Source organism: Meleagris gallopavo, chromosome 6, assembly GCF_000146605.3.
Source record: "Meleagris gallopavo isolate NT-WF06-2002-E0010 breed Aviagen turkey brand Nicholas breeding stock chromosome 6, Turkey_5.1, whole genome shotgun sequence".
Classification (NCBI taxonomy): domain Eukaryota; kingdom Metazoa; phylum Chordata; class Aves; order Galliformes; family Phasianidae; genus Meleagris; species Meleagris gallopavo.
In genome coordinates this window covers 8,069,507-8,094,645 of record NC_015016.2, presented here as the reverse complement: position 1 = coordinate 8,094,645, position 25,139 = coordinate 8,069,507, and the positions used below count along the sequence as shown (strand labels likewise).

The 25,139-nt window shown below is 44.0% G+C and overlaps 2 protein-coding genes across 2 annotated transcripts; one reads left to right on the top strand and one right to left on the bottom strand.

Moving 5' to 3' along the window:
- Window positions 1-6: 6 nt before the first annotated feature.
- Window positions 7-3,999, top strand: MNX1 (motor neuron and pancreas homeobox 1). The gene is made up of 3 exons (XM_019616259.2): window positions 7-63; window positions 1,372-1,532; window positions 1,663-3,999. The coding sequence occupies exons 1-3, from the start codon at window positions 33-35 to the stop codon at window positions 2,005-2,007; spliced, it is 537 nt and encodes a 178-aa protein (XP_019471804.1). The 5' UTR covers window positions 7-32; the 3' UTR covers window positions 2,008-3,999.
- A 7,339-nt stretch (window positions 4,000-11,338) lies between these two features.
- On the bottom strand, window positions 11,339-25,139 carry NOM1 (nucleolar protein with MIF4G domain 1; the record flags this gene model as incomplete). Its single annotated transcript, XM_010712420.2, has 11 exons — window positions 11,339-12,306; window positions 13,147-13,256; window positions 14,265-14,396; window positions 14,746-14,878; window positions 18,236-18,357; window positions 18,983-19,150; window positions 19,924-20,034; window positions 20,505-20,828; window positions 22,990-23,185; window positions 23,729-23,853; window positions 24,621-25,139. Coding segments are annotated over 11 exons (2,118 nt in total), but the record flags the coding sequence as incomplete, so codon positions are not given.

Below are 25,139 nucleotides of genomic sequence, written 5' to 3'. Positions count from 1 at the left end.
TGGACCAGTGGCTGCGGGCGAGCACGGCCGGCATGATCCTGCCCAAGATGCCCGACTTCGGCTGTGAGTATGCGCTGCTCCCTCCCCGTCTCCCGAGGCTTCCCTTAAACCCTCCCTATCGGGGTATGCTGTATTGTTATTACTAGTTTAAATCAATAATTATTATAACGAGGGGATATCCGTCCTCAATCCCTCACTACTCCTGCTATAGGATTCCCCCCCTTTTCACACGCGCGGAGATGGCAGCGCGCCTCGACCGCTCCGCGCAACCCTAGGGCGCTGCAAGGGCAGCTCCGGGCATCCCCCCCATATCACCCTTGTGCTTATTGACTTTTTTTTTTCTCCTTTGACTGATGGATTTAAAACACCATCCTCTGAGCTCGGGGAATTGCGCGCAGAGCGGCACCCGCGGTGTCGTTTGAGAAAATCACGCCAGCAAAAACTAGTCGCGATTTTCAATATATATGAAGCGGTTTTTTTTTTTTTCTTTTTCTCGTGCTCTACGCGCGTTCGTGAAGACAAAACCCCATTGTTTGCTCTCGGATTGGAGTTGTTTGGTCTGCGGCGTTCAGGGAGGGGGGGGAGCCCACAGAGGAGCGCTGTCCGAGCGCTGCCCTCAAACAGGGGCGGGAGGGGGAACGGGGATGGTAAAATCGCACCGCGGTGCGAAAATAGCCCCGGGCCTCTGCTGCCCTCCCTGATTTCTAAACCGAAGGAGCGAAAGTGCCAAACTGCGGTGAGAACCGCGCGGTAACCCGCCGCATTCTTTTCATTTATTTTTGTTAATGAAATCCTCGATTTGTAACGTTATTAAAAGGAGGAAATGGGCAAATATATACAATATAGAGAATATGCATATTTTTTCTCATTCCAAGGCCGTTTCCCGTCTCTCGGCCCTTATCGGTGCACTCCTGAATGCGGTCGCTGCCGCTCCAGTTTAGGGATTGGAGTTAACCAGCATCCCGTCCATTGGCGTTAGGATTAATTAACGCATCCCTCTAATTGCCGCCGCCGGGATTTTTTAAAAGCAACAAATCTCTGCTCCCGGGAGATGCCACTTCGCCGCCTTTCCCGGCAGCGTTTCGTTGTGCGACCCTCGGGAGAACGAAGAGATATTTTTTCTTATTTTTTATTTATTTAAACGACTTGTTTCACCCTCTCCCCCCCCCCTCCTTGTCCCCCCTTCAATACACACGCACCTTTTCGGCCCTGTAAGGGATCCCCATCACCGCCGCTCCTCTGTCCCTCTCGCTTTCTCTCCCGGCCTCGCCTCCCCCCCCCGGTCCCCACCTCCGGGGCCGCCGTCGGACGCCGCCCCGCGTTGATGGCCCGCGTTTCCTCCTCTTGCCCCCCCTCGTCCTCCCCCCTCAGCTCAGGCGCAGTCCAACCTCCTGGGGAAGTGCCGGCGGCCGCGCACCGCCTTCACCAGCCAGCAGCTGCTGGAGCTGGAGCACCAGTTCAAGCTCAACAAGTACCTCTCCCGGCCCAAGCGCTTCGAGGTGGCCACGTCGCTGATGCTCACCGAGACGCAGGTGGGGAGAGAAATAAGGGAAAATAGTAGTAATTAAAAGGGGAAGAAGAAGAAAAAAAAGGGATGGGGAGGGCACGGAGGGTGACACACACCGAGAGGCAGTGGATGAGGAGGTTGTCTCCCGTTTCTAGGTGAAGATTTGGTTCCAGAACCGCCGCATGAAATGGAAGCGCAGCAAAAAGGCGAAGGAGCAGGCGGCACAGGAGGCTGAGAAGCAGAAGGGAGGAGGAGGAGAGGACAAAGCGGCCGAGGAGGTGCTGCTGCCCGGCCCGGAGAAAGGCGGCGGGAGGCGATTGCGGGAGCTGCCCGACAGTGAGCCCGAGGACGAGGAGGAAGAAGAAGAGGAAGAAGAAGAGGCTGAGGCCGGGCGGTGCTGCCCCTACCACTCCTCCGACTGCTCCGATGCGGACGAGGAGGACTCGCAGCCCGGGGGACGGCCCGGAGCCCCCCCGCCACCCTCCGCACAGCCGCAGTGAGCCCAAGGCCGCCCCGTCGGGGCCGCCCCCGGCAATGGAGCCTCTTGGCCCCGCTCCCCGTCTCGTTCTCCCATCCCTCCCTGCCCGGAGGGGGACGCGGAAGGTGATCTCCCGTCTGCAGAGCGGGAGGGAGGATTCACACAGTGTTATTATTGACTGAGAAGCGGCTACGACTTGAGCCCCGTCCCCTCCCTGCCCCATCGGAACAGTTTCCTTCTTACTATATATCGGGAAAAGTGTTTATGTCATGAACGTTAAAACTGCTGCAAATCTCGATACTGTCTTTATTTTTATATATCGTATTTATAAAAAAAAAAAAATGAATTCCTCTACTTATGCATGCTAAATTATTACCCAGCCCCTCCCGCTGTGAGGTGGGGGGGAGGAATATAAATAAAGAGCGTTTTGTACTGTGGGGACGCGTGCGGCTCCTTGGGCCGGGGGGGCTGGGGCTGTCGGACGTGCGATTTCCACCCGCTTGTGGAGCTGCAGATCCAAAGCGGCGTTAATTCGCCTTTTGAGAAGGCGAGAGAGGTTGTACGAAGGGACGAGGGGTTCCCGGGGCCGAGAAGAGTCCCTCCGAGGGCCGAGCGAGGCCGTTCCGCGCTTTCTCTCTCCAATAAATCCGCGGATCAATCGGTTCTTGTCACGGCGGCGTTTCCCCGGCTCAGTTAGAGAGCATTTAAATACAATCAACCGCCTCGGCTCCGCCTGCTCCCCGGGGCTCAACCCTGCTAACGAACGGCGGATCCGCGTCCGCGCAACGTGCGCGCGGAACCGCAGCCGCGCAGCCCGGGCGCAACCGCTTGTATGGGAGAAGACGGGCTAAAGAACCTCGGAAACGCGTCCTGCTCCCTCTCCGACGTTTTCTACAAAGATTTATGTGATGTTTTTATTTTTTGCATTTAAAAATCGTGTATACTTCTTTCTTTGTTTATTATTGTTACTGTTTTTCTTTTTAATTCTTATTTTATTATTGTCGTTATTTTTAAAGCATCTTTTCACAGTCCCTCCTTAACCTTCAGTTCTCCCGTTCCGCGGAGCGCAGCCCAGTTGTCCTCTGCACGCAGGAAACCCGTTCCCGATCCCGGATTGCTTCAAGCGTCGCTCCCCGGGATGGGATTTAACGGCACTGCTGTTATTTATGACTTTACTGCCCGACACTCCCCAGGAATACGCTGTAATTCAAAGCCGCTCCCGGGGTAGAGCATAAATCTGGGCAGATCCCAGGTGTCAAAAACCTGATCGGGGAAACTCGATTTAGGCTGATCGATGCCTGCTCCCCTTGCAAGGAAACAATCGAGTTACGGGCTCTGATTTAAATCGGTACAACGATTTCCTTTCGTTTGCAGGCCGCGGGGTTTGGGGAATGTAAAGCGAGAAAAAGGAAAGAAAAAGAGAGGAGAGACGGGTTTGCGATTTTCAATCTCAAATTTGCGATTTTCAATGCGCAACTTCGGCGCAGCACCGCGGCTTCTTTGCCCCCGAGTCCAAATGTGCCTCTGTGGCTGAGATCCATCTGCACTTCCCCCGAAATACCCGAAATCGGGCAGCCTGCCTCGTTATCCTGAATAATGGTAATAGTAATCATAAGGAGAAAATAAGAATAAGAAGTTAAATTTTAAAATATATGTATTTATCAAGGGCGACCTGAGATCGCACCCTCAAAAAGAACCTCACTTCACTCATTAATTACCCAATTATCCCCCGCTAATGAAGCACACCGGCACGCCGCGGAGCTGTGTGCCCGAGCCCATGGAAGAGCCGCGCAGGGTGCGGGCAGCCACTGCCGGGCTCCGTATCAAAGCGCTGCCGGTGTATTGTGTCTGTCTCAATAAAATTAATCTCTTTAAAGCCCGGCCCCTACAAGAATACCTTCAGTGTTCCAGACTACAAGGGCAAATATGTTTTTCAGATTGTGTTTTTATGGACGGATTAAAGTTTATTTTCCATAATAGGGCACCTAATAAAACTCATAAAGCTCTGTCAGTCTTACAGCTGGTGGCCTCATTTAACACTTTCACTTCGTAAATCATTTTACAGCTTACCAGGTGTTTCCAAAACCGAGAGGAGAGGAAGGGGGAAAGAGAATGAGGAGGGGGCACGGAGGAATTAAACGCTCTGCAGTCACCCGGCGGCCCCTCTCACGGTGGGATGCAAAGGTGGTGATCCCGATGGGGAGAAAATCCCTTTAATTGGGATTTTCCAGTTTGAAGGGACGAGGCTCATGAACAGAGTGATAAAAGGAATGTGGAGATGGATGGGGCGGGGGTTGTGGGACCCCATTATCCTACGCTGCCCAACTGAGCATCCCCACATACAGCCCAGCACGGCTCTAACCCAGTGCCCAATAGTGACCTCATCCCCCCAGTTGTGATTTAATGACTCTATTTGTTCCCCCACCCATCCTCAGGAGGTAGCAGGGCTCTCTTAAAGCCTCTCTGCCCTACTCGAGGAGTGGTGAGGTATGAACAAGGACCTGGAGAGGACGTTTTCCTTTAAAAAAAGCACCGTGCTTTAGGCATGGATGTCATTAACTGGCAATTTCATAAGCATTAAGTGCTAAAACAAAAGAACCCAAATAGGAGCCATATGGTCGAGGTAAACCTGCTAAAAGTCTTTCAAATGGGAAACCATAAATATATAATCCCCCATGAAACTTCTGGGGATGGAATTCCTCACTAGCAGAAGGACTATTGATTATTTCTGAAGCCCAAACTCTTCCACTCATCCAAAGCTAAATGAATTAAATAAAGTTTTCATACAGTGCTCAGGAAGATCCCATCCCACACCACATCCTCCTGCAGTGCCTTTTCCCCTTTCCCCTGCTGCTGGCATCCATGGCTCATAGAATCATAAAATAATTGGGGTTGGAAGGGACCTCAGAGCCCTGTTTGAATCCTGGGAATGGACACGTAGAATGAACGATGGAATAAAAAGCTGGCAGGGAAACATGGTCTCTCTTTGGCATTTTGTGGGGTGCCCAAAATTCACGTCTGCCCATAACTCAATAGCAGCTGAACATAGTTCTGGGAGTTGCTTGGTGACCATGGTACAGCAGGTTGGTGTTGTATTTTTCACTGGTGCTCACATGGTCAGCATTCCAGCTAAGGGGTATTGGAGTTACCCTGGGTGAGATTAGGCATTTTAGCCTTTTCTAGGTCTTTCTGATTTCACAGAATCACATAATCACAGAATTGTAGGAGTCGGAAGGTACCTCTGGAGATCAAATATTCCATCTTCTGATTTACTTGTTTGCCGTGAAGAATATGCTCTAGGAACTGAACAACTTCAGCTCACTGAGCCCTGGGGCTGTTGGCGAAGCAACGGAAGTACCTTCATGGAAGGGAATCGCTCACAGCATTTGGGAAGTCAGAGAGATCCTTGTCTGATCACAAACTATTATCAAAATGTGGCTGCCAGCTTCCTTTTGGTAAAGACACAGGTTTCTCTGAGTCATCTCTAACTGCTAACTAACTGATGCTCTCCAACATCAGCAGATGAAGAGAACAACGAGCTCTTGCTTTTGTAAAGCCCCACAGAGCTCCTCAATGTGTAGCTGGAAGCTGAGCTCCATTTTACTGCCTGCAGGACATTTGCAAGCACATCACAGTTTCCTCTAATTAACCCATTATTTGGAATTATTATTCACAGGACCTCTGCTGATGTTCTTGGACAATTGCAACTGCTGGCAGCTGGTGCTCATGCGTGCAGCAGCACTCCTCATTCTGCCTCCCCCTACCCATGCCATAGGGATGGAGAATTCCCATCCCTGTAAGGGGCTGTGGTTGCATCTTCCATAAGCATAAACCAGAGCAGGCAGCACAGATTGCAGCCTGGGGTTGGGGCACAGGGCTGAGCCCAGCTGGGAGCCCTGAGTCACCCGGTGCCTTTTTGGGAAGGTGAGTGGAAGTCTCCTCTTGCTAATTTCTGCAGTGTAACAGCAGCTGGCAATGTGCAGCACCCTGCACACAGCTGATGGCTCATTCTGGGCTTCGACATGATGAATCTCTAAAGCATGTATTGCTGCAGCAGGTGGGTGCAATTTTAGAAATGTTAATGAGTAATTACATAAAGGTTGTCTGCAGTCAGTGATGTTAATCACTGTGCTTTTGCCAGGGGTAATTAAAACAGCAATCCAGCAACACAAGCCAGTGGATCCCACTGTCTGTGCTGCCTTCCTCCCTCTCCAGCTCCCATCTCTTGCTCTTCTTCGCGGATTTTCATGCTTCTTTCCACCTTTTATCCCCCATCTTCCCTGAAGTGTCCGACTGAGGCCAGAGGATGTCCAAGCTCCCACTTTCACTTACTATTGGATATGAGGAGAAGCAGACTGGAGCGATGCCAGCCAGAGAGCTGCTGCCCCTGCAGTCCTGCCCTGAGCATCCCAGCACCAAATTCTGCTCTTCAGGCACTCTGCTGGGACAACACGTGCCTGCAGCCTCACCTCTCCCTGCCCTCCACTTCATCACCCAGCTGCTCTTCCCAGCTTTTTGTGCCTTTTTTTTTTGCCTTGGTGACCTCTGCTGAAAGGATCACGGCCACTATTAATCACTATCGAGGAGCTGGAGTAACAGCTATGGCAGTATAAGGTCTGCTGTTACAAAACTTATATATTTTGTCCACGTTTTAACCTTCAGCCCATATTCAGGAGCTGTTCGGTGGATCTGGAGTGGGTGTCCCAACCATCCAGGAGCTCTGACAGGTGCAGGTACTTCTGTTTTTCCACTGACCATCTGTCCAGAAAGAATGCCTCAGTCATTGTACAGGCCCTCGTGGTGCTGGTTGATTTAGGGTGGGAAGCTCTTTTATCAGCTGGGAATTGGCAAAATGCCTGAAAGTGGAAGAGGCACTCCTTGGCTCTTCCAGAACTTCCTCTTTACTACACCCAGAGCTGATATGTGAGCATCCATTTTAGCAGTGGAGGAATAACGCTAGAAAACCTCAGTGTGCCTCAGATAGCTCTGCATCAACCCTGGGCAGCCCCAGCTCCTCCCTGCAGGAGCCATTTTGGGGAAAGCATAACTCAGCATCCATGGAGGTGTCAAACCTTGGCTAAGAGCAAAGATCTGCTTCTCCCTCAGCAGCCCAAAGGATGTTCAGAGCTCCCAGACCCAGAGAAGGGCAGTGCCATAAGCACTGATGGGGTTGTGATGTTCCCATATTGCCTTCAGACTGCAGACAAGAAAGCCAAAGCCATTCAGTGCTGCAGCAGCAGGCTGCTGCCTCCATCTGATCTAACCATTTAGGTGGGGAAATCTGGAAAGTAAGAATCATTTTGTTGACGCTTTTAGGGCAAGCTGAAATAGAGATTAAGAAAAAAAACATCAATCCAGAATGTAAGGCTTTGGCTGAGGAGGGGAGATGATTTTGTGCATAAGGTGGAAGCTTAGAACATGAAAGCAAGACGATTTTCTTTTCCCAAGGTGAAGCTGAGTACATCTGGATCTCTTGTCTTTGTAGCAGAGCCATGCGCTCCTCCCTTCCCAGCTTCAGCTGATTTTTAGTGAAAACTGTGCCATGCTCGGAAACCTTTCACATTTGGAAACGAAACATCCATTTCACTCACTGCTATTGACAGCAGGCTTTAATAGAACCATTCATAAAGGGTCTCTATTTGCACTGTTGCCGTGCACCTTTCCTTCCAGTTACATCATGTTTCTTTGCCATTTCTGAATGTTTTCACTTTAAAGCCTTCCATCCACGCACTGGTTTTCATGAGTCAACCAAGCATTATGTCCTAGCCTATGAGTTTTAAGAAATTTTGGTGCCAGTAGGGATCCATGAGCATCATCAGAGGGTGAAGGGAGCTCCTCCAGGGGGTGAAGTCACTAGAAGTGGTGGATGGTGAACGTCACATCTCTACTTATGATTCCTTGAAATCTGTCCCATCCAAATAGCCCATGCCTCTTGGAAAAGTGACCTATGAATCTAATTGTCCTATCAAACTTAACCAGCGCAAGCATCAGATTCTGGACCCCCATTCTGGGATGGGGTAATGAATGTATTGGATATTAGTATGGATATATGTACAGACTGGGGGATTAGAGAGCAGCCCTGGAGAAGGGATCAGGGGGTTCTGGCTGTGGGCAGGTTGGGTCTGAGCCAGCAGTGTGCTCCAGAGCCAAAGGGCCAACCTGGAGGCAGCAGGCCCAGCACTGCCAGGGAGCTGGGGAGGGGCTGTCCTGCTCTGTTCTGTGCTGTGCAGCCTCACCTCCAGCACTGGGTGGGCACCACGATATAAGAAGCAAATCAAACTATTACAGTGTCCAAAGGAGGGTTACAAAGATGGTGAAGGGTCTGGAAGCAAAGGGTGTGAGGAGCACTGAGGCTCCTGGGTTTTTCTGGGCGCAGAGCAGAGCAGGCTGAGGGGTGGCATCATGGCGACCGCAGCTCCTCACAGGGACAACGACAGGGCCTGAGGGAATATTATGGAGCTGTCAGGGGAGGGGCAGCTGCAGGTGAGGGAAAGGCTGTGCCCCAGAGGGCGGTGGGCATGGAACGGGCTGCCCGGGACAGAGGGCACGGCCCCAGTGCTGGAGTTCATAGAGCATTGGGACACTGCTCTGAGAACAGGGCTGGGTTTGGGTGCTGCTGTGTGGAGCTGCGGTTGGACTCACTGATCCTTATGGGTCCCTTTCAATTCAGGCTAGTCTGTGATTCTGTGCTGACACTCATGGATTCGTTGTGCCGAAAGCTCTGCCGTTTGCATTTGGCAGCTGCTCCCGGGCTGCAGCCCCCAGCACACAGAGTTCACAGTGCGAACCAAGCGATCCCAGATGTGCTGGGAGCACGGTGTTGAGTTGCACACCTTTGCTAACGGGGCAGACCTGCTTGCGTTTGCGCTTTCGGAGCACGGCTGCTATCAGCTCATCGTCCCCCCTGCGCGGGACAATGGAAAATGGGAAGTTCAGAAGCTTGGAGAACTTGGAGAGCTCAGGTGCAGAGCTAAAACCCTGCCAGAAGGACTGGGGATGATTTATCAGCCTCACGCTCCGGCCAAAGCTGAAAACCAGACTTTACTGCCCTGTTAATATTGATACAAAAAACAGAGAAGGGGAAAAACATCATTGGTCAGCTTAAAAGAAAACAAAAACTGAAGCAGTGATAATAGCTGTGAGGGGGTACTACTGCGTAGTTTTAAGTGGGAAACTTTCTGCTGTATAGCTAAAAAAAACCCCAAGCATCCGGCTAGCAGCTAAAGGCACCTAATGCAAATCCCACTGTTTTCCACCAGCTTGTCACGTGTAAGGATTGGTGCAGCTGCTCGCCTTTCTGGTATGGAGTATTTATATTAATTCAAAGCCCTTTTCTGCTTCATGTAAGAATTCTGCAGCATCTTTCTTAGTATGAAAAAGGGAACATTTCTTACAGGACTTTGCCTGCAGGAAAGCTTCTCTAAAAAAGTCTTTTTCTACAGTAAGGGTGGTGAAGCACTGGCACAGGTTGCCCAGAGAGGTGATGGATGCACCATGCCTGGAGACACTCAAGGTCAGACTGGATGGGGCTCTGAGCACCTGATAGAGCTGTAGGTGGAGCTCACTGCAGGGAGTTGGACCAGATGACTTTTGAGACCTTTAAGTGTCCCTCCCAACTCATTCTATGATTCTCTGCAAGATGCATTTTGTACATGTGCTACTGAGCATTTACCCTGTGATAGGCAAAGCAGAAAGTGTCAAAGCTGTCATTCTTTCCCTAGCAGCTTATGTTCAGCCTGCAGTTCTCCAGGGAGGTGCCTCCCAGCACAGGGCTTGTTGCTGTTATAGGGGCTGAGCCCAACTATAAGAGGGGACACGCTGGCAGGGCTGCCTTTGCTGGGGATGTTTTTTTTCCTCCAGGGTTTAAAAGAAATGTATTGTCATCTCAGCTTTCCTTTCCACATGTGCCTTACAGCCTCAGGATGCAGTGGATTTTGGCTGCTTTCCTTGGAAATTCAGTTTTTCAAAAAAAATTTATGTTTATGCATAAACGTGATGCTGCAGGCAGGTAAAGTCTGCTTCCTTCAGAAAAAAGCAATAGCTGAGAGTTAGAACAAAACACAATAGACGTTTGACATAAATAATAAGGCAAGTATGCTTTAAAAAAAAAAAATAGCAATTGTAATTTTAGACTGTAAGGTTAAAGACATCTCCTCTAATTGCACAGCAACACCTGCACCGCACTGCCTCAGCCAGCTGCAGTAAGGGAATGGGCTCAGACCCATAAAACACCAGGCAGTATTTCCACGGGCAGTGGTGCTCAGTTCTGATCATCGAGCGAGGCACACAAGCAGGACAGCCTGCTGCACTGAATTCCAGGGAGATGGATCAAGATCTGCCTTCAAGAGCAAAGCTGCCTCGACCACCTTCATAGAGCGATGCATTGTATGTTATTGAACCACAAACAAGTTGAAATGCTGGATCCCCCTCAATCCCTGCGAAAAGGTAATTAATTGGGTGACTGCTGCGGCCCAGAGGGAGTGACTTTTTACCTGTGTCCCACGCATTCCACAGCAGACACAATTTCTAGAGGCTTGCATAGATTTTCTCCCATGCCCAGCCTCCAAAACTTGACCAGATTTACCACAGTTGTTTGTAAAGGTGCTGTTTATGGGGACATCTCAGCATTCTGCCTTCTGTGTCACACAGTCCACCAAAACACAGCACCACAGTGCCTATACTACTTCTAATTAGTATGGATTTTGGAAAGATTTCATACTTTTCCTTCTGTTGCATCTAAGACCCAATTGAGCAAAATTGTGAATTCTAAGTGGTTAAAGCTGCCAGTGGTCTGAATCAGGCTAAAGAAAGCAACTAAAAAAGTGAGCAAAGTTAGATATCTCTTATTTGCAAACTATGTGCAAGCATAATCTGTGATTTTGAAACTGAGTCTCTCCAATCCCAGGATAACCTTTAACCAGTCCTTTCCAGAAGAGGAAGGCCAGAAAAACAGCTCCCTGCTGGGAGAAGCAGACCTCCTCCCAAAAGCATCTCACACCAAGCAAAAAATTCCACATTCAGCTCCAATTAAAAAAAAAGAAGAAATATTCTTGTAAGGCTCATTTGCTGCAGAACTCAAGACTTCCCTGCAGATACCTTCTGGGAGAAAATTTTCCCAATGGGAACAAATCCAAAGAAAGAGAACAAATCAGTGGTAACAAATGCAATTAGGAAGCACCATAACTGATGGGTTTGCTGAGCAGCTTGGGGCAAGCCCACCATAGAAATTAAGCTGGCAGCCCTCATACAGGTAGATGCAGTACTTAGTATGAACTTGGGAGTGCCCCCCCATTTCAGGTCATTCCCCTGCTGGCTATCCAGCTGGAACAAAGACAATATGAACAGCAGAACACTTCAGAAAATCAGTTTCATGTGTAGTTGTGGGGTGACAAAATAATCTGAGTGTTACACAAAGAAACATACACAAAATTCTTAAGGCATTTGAATGGGAAGTGGAAACAAACCCTTAAAGATATTTCCTTACTAAAAGACTGCTATTATTCATGCCTAGAAAATCTGATTAGCACAAACAATAAAACTGGTAACTCCAATTTTAAAGCTGAGTAAAACAGGTTAAAGGAGCATAAAGGAGCATAATCTCTACACCCAACATAACTGGGCAAAGTCAGATCCCCAAGTCTTTTTACTACAACAATTCATAGAATTAGCTGATCGACACTTTTTTCTTTAAGTGTTCCCAAACTGACTCATCAGTACTTGTGCCATCTAGTGGCTCACTCCTTCAGAAAAATGCACTACAGTAGTTAAACAGCCTGTGGTTAAGGCTGTTTCTTTAACATACGGTGGTCAGTCTCCTGAAAGCCTGAAATATGCACTGCTGAACACTACTGCTGAGCAGGAATTCTACACAATAGAATCCAACCACTTCTCCAGATACTTGTCTACACGAAGTACCCATACTTAAAGGGACATGACAAAAAACCCACCACATTTTCCCTTTCTTCAGAAACACCTTATGTCGCCTCCAGTTAATCCAGTAACTAGTGTGCTGAGCTCAGTTTCCATCACAAAAATGGATAGAAGGCTCTCCTCATTCCCAATAATTAGGGTCTGAAAGACTAAACAAGCTTGGCAGCTACATGAAAACCTAATTTTTCTGCACGTTTTACTTGATAAACAGAACTACAGTTTGAATTTGGATTCTTTTGCTTGCAAAGCTCTGGTTGCAAGTTCCGCTCTTTCTTTTAACAAGCCAGTTTCTTCATCACTGCTTTGGACTTGTGCATTTTTCAGTAAGAAGTGGGTAAGGAACAGTTTCAAGCCTTCCCGTAGCAGTCCCAGTTTAGGATTGTCAGATATCCTGTAAAGATACAGATCAAAACATAGTATTAGACTTCTACATTGCACATAACAAACAAGCAGACAAACAACACCTCAAAACCAAAGCAAACACTGAGTTTGAAATTCCTCATGTTACAGCATAATGGTTGAAACAACTTCCTCCTAACTTTATGTGACATTGTGACTGCAATACAAGTCACTTCCTGGAGTCAGCTGTAAATTATGGCTGTCTCCACTACAACCAAAATGTTGGAAGTCAATTTTAGATGGGTGTTTGCAGATCTGTTTATAGCTTGTAATGGATTAGGTGAAATGGAAGCATCAGGACAATATTTTAGTCTCTTCAAAATAACTGATGTCTTTTGAACACTGTGGAGAAGGATTATAAAAAGTTCCCTGTCCTGTGTATAAAAATAAGATCCTACACAACCTTCATTAAAAAAATAATAATAAAAACAAAACCTTTAAGCTTTCCCTCATTAGTGTGAGAAGAAAGAAAATAATAAGGAAGAATTACTAGAGAAATCTACCAGCAAAGACTGAAACTCGGTGCACACAGATGGCAAAGCAATAAGGTATTCAGGGTTACTGAGCTCTGCTCATGAAAATCCTATGAAACATACATAAGGCTTTCAGATATTTGATGTAATACTTTTCACAGCTGCATGTGTATCACAACCTGCACTAACAAACAAGTGATACCTGCTGCCCCCCACTTCCAGCTTCCCCCCAGGCAAGTTTGCTTTTCAAGATTGGATGTCTGGCCTTTGAGAAAGGCAGTGTATAATTCCAAACAAAACAGGCAAAGTTCTTATCTTTTTTTAAATTACTACTAATGAAAGATTCTCTGATGACTTACCTCCCAAAAATATCATTAATGTCATCATCATCTGTTTTGACTAACAGCATGCTTAGTACTTGTCGCAAGAAACGGACTTTGGGTTTATCTAGATCACCAAATTCAATTACCTGGTTTAGAACAGAAAAAATTAATTCAGCTCAAGTATTTCAAACAACTGAATTTTCTTCACAGTGAGCAGAACTCTTAGCAAACCTGCTGGCCTTCCATATATACCGAGTCTGAGGTTTGGCACAGAAGAATTATCTGAGCACACTGCTTCCATAAAGCCAATCAAAAAGGAAGCAGTCAAGTTTCTAAGGAATAACTTGTCCAACAGTAACAGAGTACAAATATATAAATTTTCAATTAGATAAGTACTTCAGAAGTACCTTGAATAATCTAGAATATTGCCTGCTTACCACATTGCAATCACTCTTCTAAATAAATTCTAGTCTTCTAATTCTGAAATCCAAGCACTCTGTATATTTCTTCCGGGTCTAATAAAAACCAACAGCAACTAAAATGCATGGCACAAAATCGGCCTGCCAATGAAACGGCCTCAGTTCCAAATCTTACAAATGTTCTACATATGGAATTCTGCAGGGATTGTAATGGTTTGTTTACCCTGTACATATAGTGGGGATCCAGTAACACTGCCTGTGGCAACAGTCGTGAGACTTAAATCACCTGTTCCAAGGCAGCTTCTCAGTTTGGGAGAGCAGCAGCACTGGTTCCCTGGGTTACGTCAGTAAGACAGATGCAACCCCCATGAATTAGGGCAGCACAAAACATCAGAACCCTGGGTTTGGTGCAGAAGCCACAATAGCAAGGCAGTCAGCCAAGCCTACTAAGCTCAATGGACTGAGTACTAGATACAAAGATGTTTCTATACTGTGTTCTTGAGGATTTTTGTATGCCTAGGCTCCCTTATCCCCAAAGGACAGCATTAGTGTAGGCAGTGAAATTAATCTGCTGATTTTAGAACGACCTTTCATCTTTATGATAACAAACAGATAGAGCACCATCTAGGTAACAGAGAATATACATTTTAGACAGAACTTGTAAATGCAAGGAGAGCACACAATTATTTTTAAAGTATTTTAAAGTATTTATATTTTAAAGTAAAATACACCAACCTTGAGAACTGAAAGTGGCAAGGACTTTGTCCTTAGTAGGTGAACCAACAGCGATACCAAGTTGCAGATGGCACTGGCTGACAAGTTTCCCAAGTCTCTGATTTTGTCCCAAATACTAAACTGAAATGTCACCTAAGTATTAAAACAAAATAAAACAAAACAACCAAATCAACCAAATGACTGTTTAGGTGAGAAACAGCAAAATCTTTGGATCTTCTATTCTTTATGAGCCTTCTGTTTACCAGGAAATGTTTGATCAGACTGTTCAATTCCTTTCTAAATGTGCAAAACAGAAGATTGCAAACCTTCTACAGAAGAAATTTTGTTTTCTACTCAGAGCTGACTTATATCTTACTGAATGCATCCATATACAGTGAGAATTCTTCCTCAGAATAATGAGATGTCAACAGGCATGCATCTACTGTCAAATGCCTAGTTCTGACTCACTACAATATAGCACTGAAAGTGGAAGCTTCTTTACCTGAAATCGTCTTTCATATCCACAAATTTTGCTAGCCAAAAATGCATAGAAGGGGTTATATGTCTTCTCCTGTAAGCAGCAATAAAGGATAACGTGAACAATTTCTCTCTCCTGCTGATCTTTCAACCCAAGCCTAAAATTCAGGCAAGAGAATAAAAATAATTTAGTAAGGGGAAAAAAAAGACATCTACAGCAGTCAACATTTTTAATACCTTCAAAACAAAATAGCACAAAAACCCCACAAACAAATCTAATTCAATTCTAGCTGTTGGGAAGTTCTTGAATAGAATCAAACCCTTTAAACTGTAAGCTAAATCAGTATTTTGGTATAGCAACATGGAAGTGTTGCAGCATTAATGGTGTTAAAGAAGTAGCTGCAAAAGCAATACCAAAATGGACAGAGGTGGAGTAATCCAAGTATAATTCCATCCTGGGAAGGGAAAAGTAGCCCACTCCCTGTTTGAAGCTTTCCACAAAGGAAAACAGAGATGATGTGTCATCATGGAATCTGTCATTGTTTGCACCTTTGAAAGCAGAAATACTGCAGAGAACACTGCAACTCAGTGTACCAGTACAGAGGTACTGTAGTATCAATCTACAGTATCAGAACAAAAGCAAGAAAACAATATCAGTAAGAAGTTACACTGTCTGTCTCTTAACATCAAGGCCAAGGACGAATAGCCTTCCCACTTGAGCATTTGACCACTGTGAAAGAGGGCTGAGGCACTTTGGCAAGGAGCAGCAACTAACTCATAATGCACCTGTTCTTGTGAATAATATGATTTAGCTTCCAGGGCTGTCAAACACTTGGCAGCATTAAAACCAATTAAAATGAAGAATGCTTAATATTATAATCTGAAAAATGTCAAACAAAATTATTTTCATTGCTTCAAGCTCAAGTTTCTTATGGCATCAATATAACTCAAACGTATTTTCTAACTAAGTTCGACCTCACTGGAACTTGCTCTACAGTCTGTAGAGTACAGGCTGTCACAGTTTGAGTCTAACAGCCATTGGCTGTATGTTGCTCCAGACACCTGCCATTACATTTGATCATAGATATGTACCAGAAAAAAATACTGCCATTCAGCCAAAGAACAGAATTTAAGGTTTTACAACTGAAAAATTTAGGATGATTTCTAGGTTGATTTCTAATAAGCAGTGAAATCTTAAGCCTGTCTTCCCAAAACAAAACAGCACTGTAACTGCTAGGTCTTGGATATCATTTATTTGCTCTCCTATCACCCAAAGTGTGTCTGAGTTGGTTACAGGAGTCTTTTCAGAGAAAAATATACAGGTTCTCAGCTATCTGGAACATATCTAAGAGATGAAGTCACACTGCAGTCACTGATTTGGTACAGTCTCCTTTTCCTTATTCATTATCACTTCTAACATGACTTAGGTATTTTGGAAATATTCATGTTGCCAAACAGTTGTAACCAAGTAAAACAGCATTATGAAATTTGGTTTTGTTCTTATCTTCACTTATTCAGTGACCCAGCAGTACTTCTTTTCAGATCTCGTACTCCTAAATAACTTCACTGTAAAGCTGTACAGATTCCAGAAGCCTGGTAATTTTCAATAAAGAAGCTGCAATCACCTCAACCATTAAATCACTCAAGAGGTACAACACCCCCATGGACTTGCGAGTCTTGATCATTTTAAAAATCTCCCTCTATATATGGAATAACTACTTCTAAGGTAGATATTTTATCACCAACATAAGCCTGCCTCCAAGTAGGTTAGGTATCATCAGCTGAAGCTCACAACTATCACTGGCCCCAGATCAAAAATAGCAATATTCAGTATCACCTTTTAGAAGTTGAAACAAGTGATTACAGTAGATACAATCACATACTCGTTGTTCTCAATTGCACAACACAGTCCAACAGGATATCTAAGACTTCTACAACTCTTTCAATTATTTTGTGAAATGCAGAGCATTTTCAGTTCTTCATGCCTATGAAATAGCTTAAGAAATTGCCTGTTCTCAGATTTAAGCAGCACTCATCTCCCCTCTAGTATGAGTATGTGATTTGGTAAGGATGTGCAGCCTTTCAGATAATGAAACGGATCAACTCTCACTCTGGCTCCAGTCATGTTCCCAACACTCTCATGTTGAGCCACTTCAGGGAGCTGTTCTGGCTACAAGCTAATGGCTTGCTTTTGTTGAAAGGAAGAGAAAGAGAAGCAAGTTACAGCAGCCTGGATTTAAAATGGTGATTTAAACCACCACACCAAGTCTGCCAGAGACCTAGCAGCAGATGAATCAACAAGTGCAATTAAAATACATCTTTATGTATTTCTCATGCTCTTCTTCAAGAGACTGACATCAAATATATGAACGTAAATTTCCAAACACTCTGGAAAGCATGTTCATATTGAAGTTAATTCCTTCAGTGACAATTCTGTGTACTTTGCATTATACTCTGCCAGATGTGGGCAGATTTTAGAGTCCTCCTCTATCTGCATTTGCTGCATAAAAATCATTATTGACGCACATCAGGCAATCTGCAGACGTAGTTCTTCTGACAAGCCTGTGTGTATACAGATTTGTATACTAGTTTAAATAGCACAGATGAGAGGCAAGGATCAATTTGCAAATTGAGCTACCAGGCCTTGGCAAGAACTGCAGCAGCAGCAGCTAATTTCTTTTAATTGAACAAGGCCATATTAAGATATTGGAATGGTTCCACCGCAGTCTTAAATCCAAGCTGTGTTTTGCAGAAGTGGCATTTAATCAAATATTAGTTGACTTTATTACAGAGTCTGTTTTGGTTTGGTTAGCAAATTAAATAATTGCATGCCATCCTGGTAAAACAATTCCTTTGAATTACAAGACTGCAACAGGAAAGTTCAGACCTGATCCCCCCCTTCCCAGTTACTAAAGACTTGCAATTAATACGCTGACAGACAGAAAGAATAACTCAGTTTCAGCTTTTCTCTGATCACAGTCTTCTAAAAAACTGTTTTCTAAGTGTTGTGGAAACTGGTCTTAACATGATAAGTGACCCCGGAGCAAACCCAAAGCTAATAAATTCTCCAGGATGGAATACATTCTGCAGAAGGGAGGCTCAGGTGCTAGAACACTACTATAAGTATGGACAGAGATGAACAAGGTGGCAAGAGCAAGCCTGCAACAGACTGGGATCTGCTAGACTGGGATCCATATTTTTTCAATGGAAAAAACATAGAGGCTCTTCAAATCAAAAGATGGTGTAAATCACAGTTCTGGACATGAATGCCAAGAGGAGGAGCTACTTACTTCCCCTGACTGCCAGTTAGTTCTGCCTGACCCCTAGTAGTCCTTACAGAATTTTGATTCCCCTCTCACCCTTTTATCCATCCTCATGTGCATCCCTAGTTACACACTTCTGTGATCATATTATTGATTACAAGTTGTTAAGCCCAGACCAGCAATGTTAGTTTTCCTACCCAGCTAAATGTCAGTTTTAGTCCTGAGCTTTCTTCCAACCTAGACAGTACTTACTTAAGTAGCTTTTCAAAGGCATCCATGAAGTCTTCACTTGTCATCAATACACAGAAAATACTTCTCCTGATATCAGTGTTCATCCTCTGCTTACGAGCAAGCTCCATTATCTTTGAACTCACCTGAAAGGGGGGGAAAAAAAAAAAAGCTTTAAGAGTTATTTCTGTGAAGCCTCCAATAGGACCATTAATGAAAATCTCCAGTAAATGGTAAAGCACGAATCCAAAGGTCCTGAACTTTTGTCCAATAGAGGTATAGGCGTCATCAGGAGCTTTTTCAACTATGGAAATCTACTTTAATTGTGCCAATTACTTTTAAGAAGTGCTTCCCTAATGTATGGGACCATGCCATTACCATCTCAACAAATTACTTTTAGAACCAGCTTAGATATATGCCACCCATGGACAGACAACACTACATAGAAGAATTCAAATAATCAAATTTACTTTAAGTGTCTTCTTCCATTTCACGTAACAAGTTACTTTTGCAATGCCACAGTTAAAATTGCACAGGACAATAAGAAAACAAACTATAACAAAGTATTACAACAATAATAGCTCTTACCAAGGTCGTGAGTCCAATACTTCGAAAATTTTAAGAGCAGAATTTACAATTCAAAAGTTTCACCTTACAGGAGTCCACAAAGTGGTTTTTGTGGGCTCCAAAATGAGTTATTCACCAATATGAAGAACATTCAGAAGAACACAGACAACAATTAGATTTATAACCAGTACTGCTTGGAATTACCTTTCCAATATGCAATTTTTGCTGAGTCTTGCTGTCTGTGTTATTGATCATTGGTGCTCCACTCCAGGATGAGCCTATGATCCACCAGCGACCAACCCGATCTGCATTGAGGAGGGACTCCAGGGAGACACGGAGCTGTGTTTCTTTTCCAGTACTACTGCTGTGAATCTGAAGAACAAAAATAGTGTTTTTGAAGATATTTTTAAAGATACTTTAACTACTTAAAATTACTTTTAAATAAATGTTATAAATAAACTCAGAAAAGTTGATCTCCAAAAGATCTTTAATTTAATTCCACCATCTGTTCTTCTAAGCAGCAACCTGAAGAAAGTTTACCAATTTTCCTTTAGCTCTAGTTTCTCAAACAGATGAAGCTGATCAAATTTGAACTGAAATCAAAACTGAATTGTTTTAGACACTATCCACAAGGCTCCCAAATATGAAAATAAGGAAAAAAAAGCAACACATGAAAGCTTTCAGAGCTTCCAGAATTATGGTCAACTTAGGAGCAATATCTGTATCTATGCATAAAAAAATCTTTGGAAAAAAATAACTTGTTATGATGACTCATTTCTTCTACACAATCATTAAACGTTCCACAATCTCTGTCATGGACAGAGACATGGACTTTGTCTCAACGTCTTTGATTAAATATTATGTATTTTAGCAGATTCTTCTGCAGAAGGCTGATTGGCAGGAGATTGTTCAAGTAGTAAAGCCATTTTTGACCACAAGAGTTTAAGATTGTTTAAAGGATTCCCAAATATTTATTTTTACATACATACACGCACACACACAATGTACATACACGTATTATATAAACATAACTATTCCTATACTACATATTAGAGTTTATTGCACATCATCGAGCTGACATAAGCCAGAATTAATCATCTGTAGCATAAGAGCAGCTGTGCTACATCTGTCAAGAAAGTTCTCACCAACGTTCTTTGCAATTTGCGGAGTTTTTCAACTGGTTGAGGATCATAACCAGGAATCTTACGCATGTCATTATTCCGCAGTGCCAACATGGTCTCTAGCATAAAGCGAACCTACAGGGAAAAAGAAATATTTATATGAATTGCGTGCTGCAAGTTTGTTTTGTAAAAAACTAGAAAATGTGTTTTGAAAATACTGCTTTGTGGGAATAAGGAACTGATCTGGCAATGTACTTTGAAATTCAGATGGCATGGATACAAATACAGAGAAGGATGTTTACTTTAACTCCTATTGTATTCACTTGGGTTCAAGCTTGAATTCAAAGTCTTAGCTGCTAAACACCAAACTTTTTGAAGTGTAAAATGTGACATGAAACAGAGGAATTATCCATTGCATAATACACACAACAACTCTAGTTTCACCAGCTGCTAGACAGATAAGGAGAAAGTAAATAACTAAATGCAATGATTGAGCTCTAAATGAGAACCTGGAGTACAGCAGAAAGCATTTTGGTAAATTAACACATGTACCCAAATACCTGGCAGGGCTGATTCAGAAAAGAAAATCCATAATATACACATACCCTAGTCTGATCCTTAAGTTCCTTCTCTGCCGCGTTTGCTTTGCTCTGGGCTTCACTGATCAGGTCCTTCAAAGCCAACGCGTCATCTTTTCTCAAGGAAAAGCCCACGTTTTTCAGAAGAAACAAAATGAGTTCAATATCTTTTTCAGTGAAACTGCTAACAAGTTTCTTCAGAATATCAAAGATCAGCAGGCAATGAACTACATGAAAGTTATAAAGATGGGCAATCAAGGCAAGCAGATTTTCACATTCTTTCCCTTCAGCATCACTGCGATTGAGTTCATCAAATTTCTTCACCACAGCTTCCAAAAAGTGAGCGCCGACCTGGCAATAGTTCCAATAAGGAAAAAAGTAGTCAGCATTTAAACACTGGTAGATTTTACAGACATCTGCAACACACTCATTTCAGGGACACTGATATTAATTTTAAAGAAATATTGTTGTTCCCATCAACAAATATGGATGTACTACATATACATAATCGTGTCACATATTCTTAAAGCATATGTTACTTAACCTCATACATGCCACACAGATGCCTTTTAAAGTCTATGCAAAAAGAAGCAAGTGTTCTGAAATTACAGTACACACACACCACAATTTGCTCACTCAGTTTTCACAAACATCTTCTCTGCTGCCGGACTGGCAAGTTGTTACAGCTAACCATTCATCCAGTAAAAGCTGCGTGTTCAAAACCATATGCATCATAGTTCAGCATTCTAAAGCAAAGTATTTAATAGGTGGTGAAGTAAAACAAACCCAAACATAACAAGTTTTCACTTGCAGTGAAGTGCATGAGCTTAAGCTGATTTTAAAGTGGGAATAAGACTCAGCCAGCTGTAAGAGGCACAGCTGAAAAAAAAAAACACCCAGAATCTGTATGTATGAGGAAAAAAAGAATGCTAAGGATTGGAAATAAAAAGCATATCAAAGCATAGTTAGGTAATTGACAGTAATGTTAGGTAAATAACAGTAATGAACACATTAGTACTAGAGTTCAAACACGACTCCCGTCAGCCCACTCTCCTCACCATTACTACTGTGTTAATATTTGCTGGTTGTTTTTTTTTTTTTAATCCAATTCTGTATGTAAGTCCTGGCAGTAGCACTGACTTGCATGCCAAACCTCCAGTAACTGAAGATTAAACTATCCAGCACAAATGTATACACCCAGCCACTATAACCTTAACTTTTGCACTGACCAAGCTAATCCAAAATGCAGCTGTGTTACATTTATGAGTAATACCTACACTAGATTTATTTTATGGAAAAAAAAAACCCTACGACACTTCAAAATATAGTTAAATGCTACAAACGTATTGTAGGGGAACTGTCAGGACACAGCTTGAAGTGGTGATAGAGCACCTAGTGAAGGGGTGTGGCTGGCGCAGGGAGCACAGCTAAATTGTTTGCAACTACACTCCCCACTTGACCAGAAGGGGAGGACCCAGAGTGGAGCTCCCCTGGGCTCATATAAGAACCAGCCACTGAAAAGGAGAGCATCTCTTGGACTTGGGCTGCTTCACTCAGGAGTGACGCATAGCTAAAAAGCCCCTTCACCAGCTGGGTGAGCTCTGTTCTTCTTTCTGTATATGGCTATTAGCCTACCTGTGAATGCTTTGCCTACTATTGCTGAGAACCTGTCAGAAACAATTTTGCTTCCTCGCGAACAGAACACTTATCATCAAAGGTGCTGAGTAAGAGGGTCATTAGTACAGAAGATAGTCTGAATATCAGCTGCCTATTACACACTATCCTAGTTTCATCTTCTGAGTGGATTACATTTCTCCTCTTAAAGTGGTGTTATAGTATCATGCATTACTTGTATTAACAACAGCCTTCCAGAAAGCAGAGAAACAAAAAGTTTAGCAGCAAGCCTGTGTAGGGAAGTTGGTGTAACTGCATCCATCTGATATTTAATGTGGTTTCAGAGACCAGTTATTATTTGGGTCAACAAATACATAACGGAGAACTTGCATCAACACAGTTTGTGCACTGGATGTAAGATGAGAATGTAATTAGATGGGAATACTCTACTGAAACACCTCAATTCTCTAATGAAAATGTCACTGAAATTAGCTCAAATACTTCCTTTGTAATTTCAGCTTCCTGACACTAAGCAAGACATATTATGCCTCCATCATCCATTAACTTCAAAAATACAAAAAAGCCCCAACTTCTGAGAAAGCTGCCATAATTCCTTAAGTTTTTGACATTCTGGAGTCCTTATATCTAGTTATGATTTGCAGAACTGGGCTTTAAGAGAACCAAAGGGACTTTTTCCACTGATGTGAAAGGACTCCTGTAACTGTAGTCTTTCTTACCTGTATACACACAGTGCACAAATGTTCTCTTGAGCATATGAGAATATCTACAGATTTTATTTAGTGACACACAGTCAAACTAAAAGGCACTCGAAGTGAAGTATCAGTATGTTCCCCAACTTGTATCATTCAACCCTATTAGTCCCTGCCACAAGAATTACCTCAGTTCCTACTGTATGGTGAAGAACACTGACCAAAAGGACATGTTCCATCATCAGTCTTGCAGGCATAGCAACTGCAGTAACACAAGCATTCATAAGGATACTTGTTAGAGTTTCATTCATGTCCTTTCTGCTGTTGGCCATGTAGAGCTCTTCCAGCTGTCCACAGATGGAGGACAAATTTGGCTCACTCAACCTGTTGAGAAACAAAATTCAATGTTTGCTATTTTGCCTCTTTGCACGGTTCCACCATTTTCAAGGCATCTAACTTGCAACCTGTTTTTTAAGCCCAGCTAGCTCCTCTAAAATGAGCAAGAAGATGAATGTAATGGACCTCTTGTATTTTGCTGTGTTTACTAAACTAAAACCCCCAAATTTGTTTTATTCAATTTTAACACAGCATACTGGTGGAGGAATAGTAGGGATCTCCTACTGCAAGGTTGTTGTTTTTTTTTTTAAATAGATGTAATGAAATTGACACTTGGAGAATTATAACTAGCACTTGTGGGCAGCAGCTGTGCCAATCTTAAATTTATTTTCCAGGTCTTTCAACTTCTATAATTACCAACTTTGAGGAATTTCTATCAACAAAGATAATTATTATTAAGGATGGCAGACACAGCTGCCAACTTAAAAACACTTTGCGAAGACAAAAGTTCACTTCCTGCCACTTTTCTTTGAATGATGAGCACTGTCACATAGAATCAGAAAGATTAATGACTTGTCCTTATTCCATTACCTATTAATGAGACCATTCACCATTTTCTTTAGTCTTCCCAATTCTTCTTTCTTCTTGCCATCGAGTGCCTCCTGAGCTTTTCTCACTTGAGGGGGAATGTACTTTGTAGCACTGTGATTATGATCCTTATAAAGAAAACAATCAGCAGATGAAATTAGTATTTAAAACACTTGAACTTAAATATACATTTCAATTTAAGATTAATATGTCAGACTTTTTGTGAAGCATACAGTAATGCCAAAGGAACAGCCTCATTCAGGAAAAACGCATGCAGCGAGTTACTGCTTATGATCAGCTTGAGAGAAGCAAAAGAACCTACCTCTCCCCTTCCCATGAAGTTTTAAGTAAATTACTTTAAATAAAACTGACATCTTAGGTTGCTAGTTTAACCAGACAGACAACAGAAACTGCCATAGCTGAAAGCCTCAGCTGCATTTGGTGTTCTCAGATTAATTCAGTGCCATGTGGCTAAATAATGTTTGGCTTCCTCTTCTCCACTTGCACTACAAAGCCAAAAACAAGCAGAATAAATGGGATGCACAGGAAGAAAGAACTCCAACTTCCAATGCATATTCATTGTCTTACAGGCTTTTTATGATCTTAGGGAAGTGCTTAATCCGGCTCTGGTATGGTGACACTTTTGTTCCTTTTATTTGTTGATTGTGTGTACACAAACAAGGCTTTGTGTGTTAGGCTGCAATGTGCCAGCATGTGCCTTTAGACTTGGTAGAAGCACAGAAGTCAATGCTGCTGCTGGACCCAGCATGGTTTTCACCATCACCTCTCCACACTAGTCAGACAGCAAACACCAGCGCATTGCAGAAGAGATATCATGTCTGCTTTGTGTGTACTGTGAGAAGCAAGTCTGCATTATTTCAAGCCAGCTCCCTACCTCCTGCTCTTCCTCCTCCGGGTCCGAGGCCTCGCTTCTCTCAGGCACTCTGCTGTCCTCGGGGGACGAGCTCTCACTGTCCCACCGCCCTTCCCCATCTGACCCCTCGAAGCCGTCAGAGGCCTCTACCAGTTCCTCGGGGTCCTCCTCATCCTTCTCAGGGTCCTCCCTAGCGTTCTTAGGGTCCTCCCCGCGCCCCTCAGGCTCCGGGTCCTCCTCCTCGTCGCTGCTATGGAAGAGCCCTGCGAGGCCGGCGCCGGAGCCCAAGGCGCCCAGCACGTATCCCAGCCCGTCCCGCAGGAAGCTCTGCGGCAGCTCCTCGGACGCGGCCTCCCCCTTCTTCCTGCGGCGCTTGCCGAGCCTCAGCTGCCGCTCCAGGCGCCGGATCTCCCTGTCCTCCTCCTCGTTGGCCTCCAGCAGCGCCCGTTTCCTCGACGAAGTGGCTGCGGACGGCCGCGGGGCCGCTACCGGTGGCCGCGTCGTTTTCGGGGCCGGTTTCTTCTTCTGCCACGGCGGTTC

Coding starts and splice junctions, on each gene's coding strand:
- MNX1 (XM_019616259.2), top strand. CDS start 33: ATGATCCTGCCCAAGATGCCCGACTTCGGCT. Junction 64..1,371: donor CAAGATGCCCGACTTCGGCT/GTGAGTATGCGC, acceptor CTCCCCCCTCAG/CTCAGGCGCAGTCCAACCTC. Junction 1,533..1,662: donor TGATGCTCACCGAGACGCAG/GTGGGGAGAGAA, acceptor TCCCGTTTCTAG/GTGAAGATTTGGTTCCAGAA.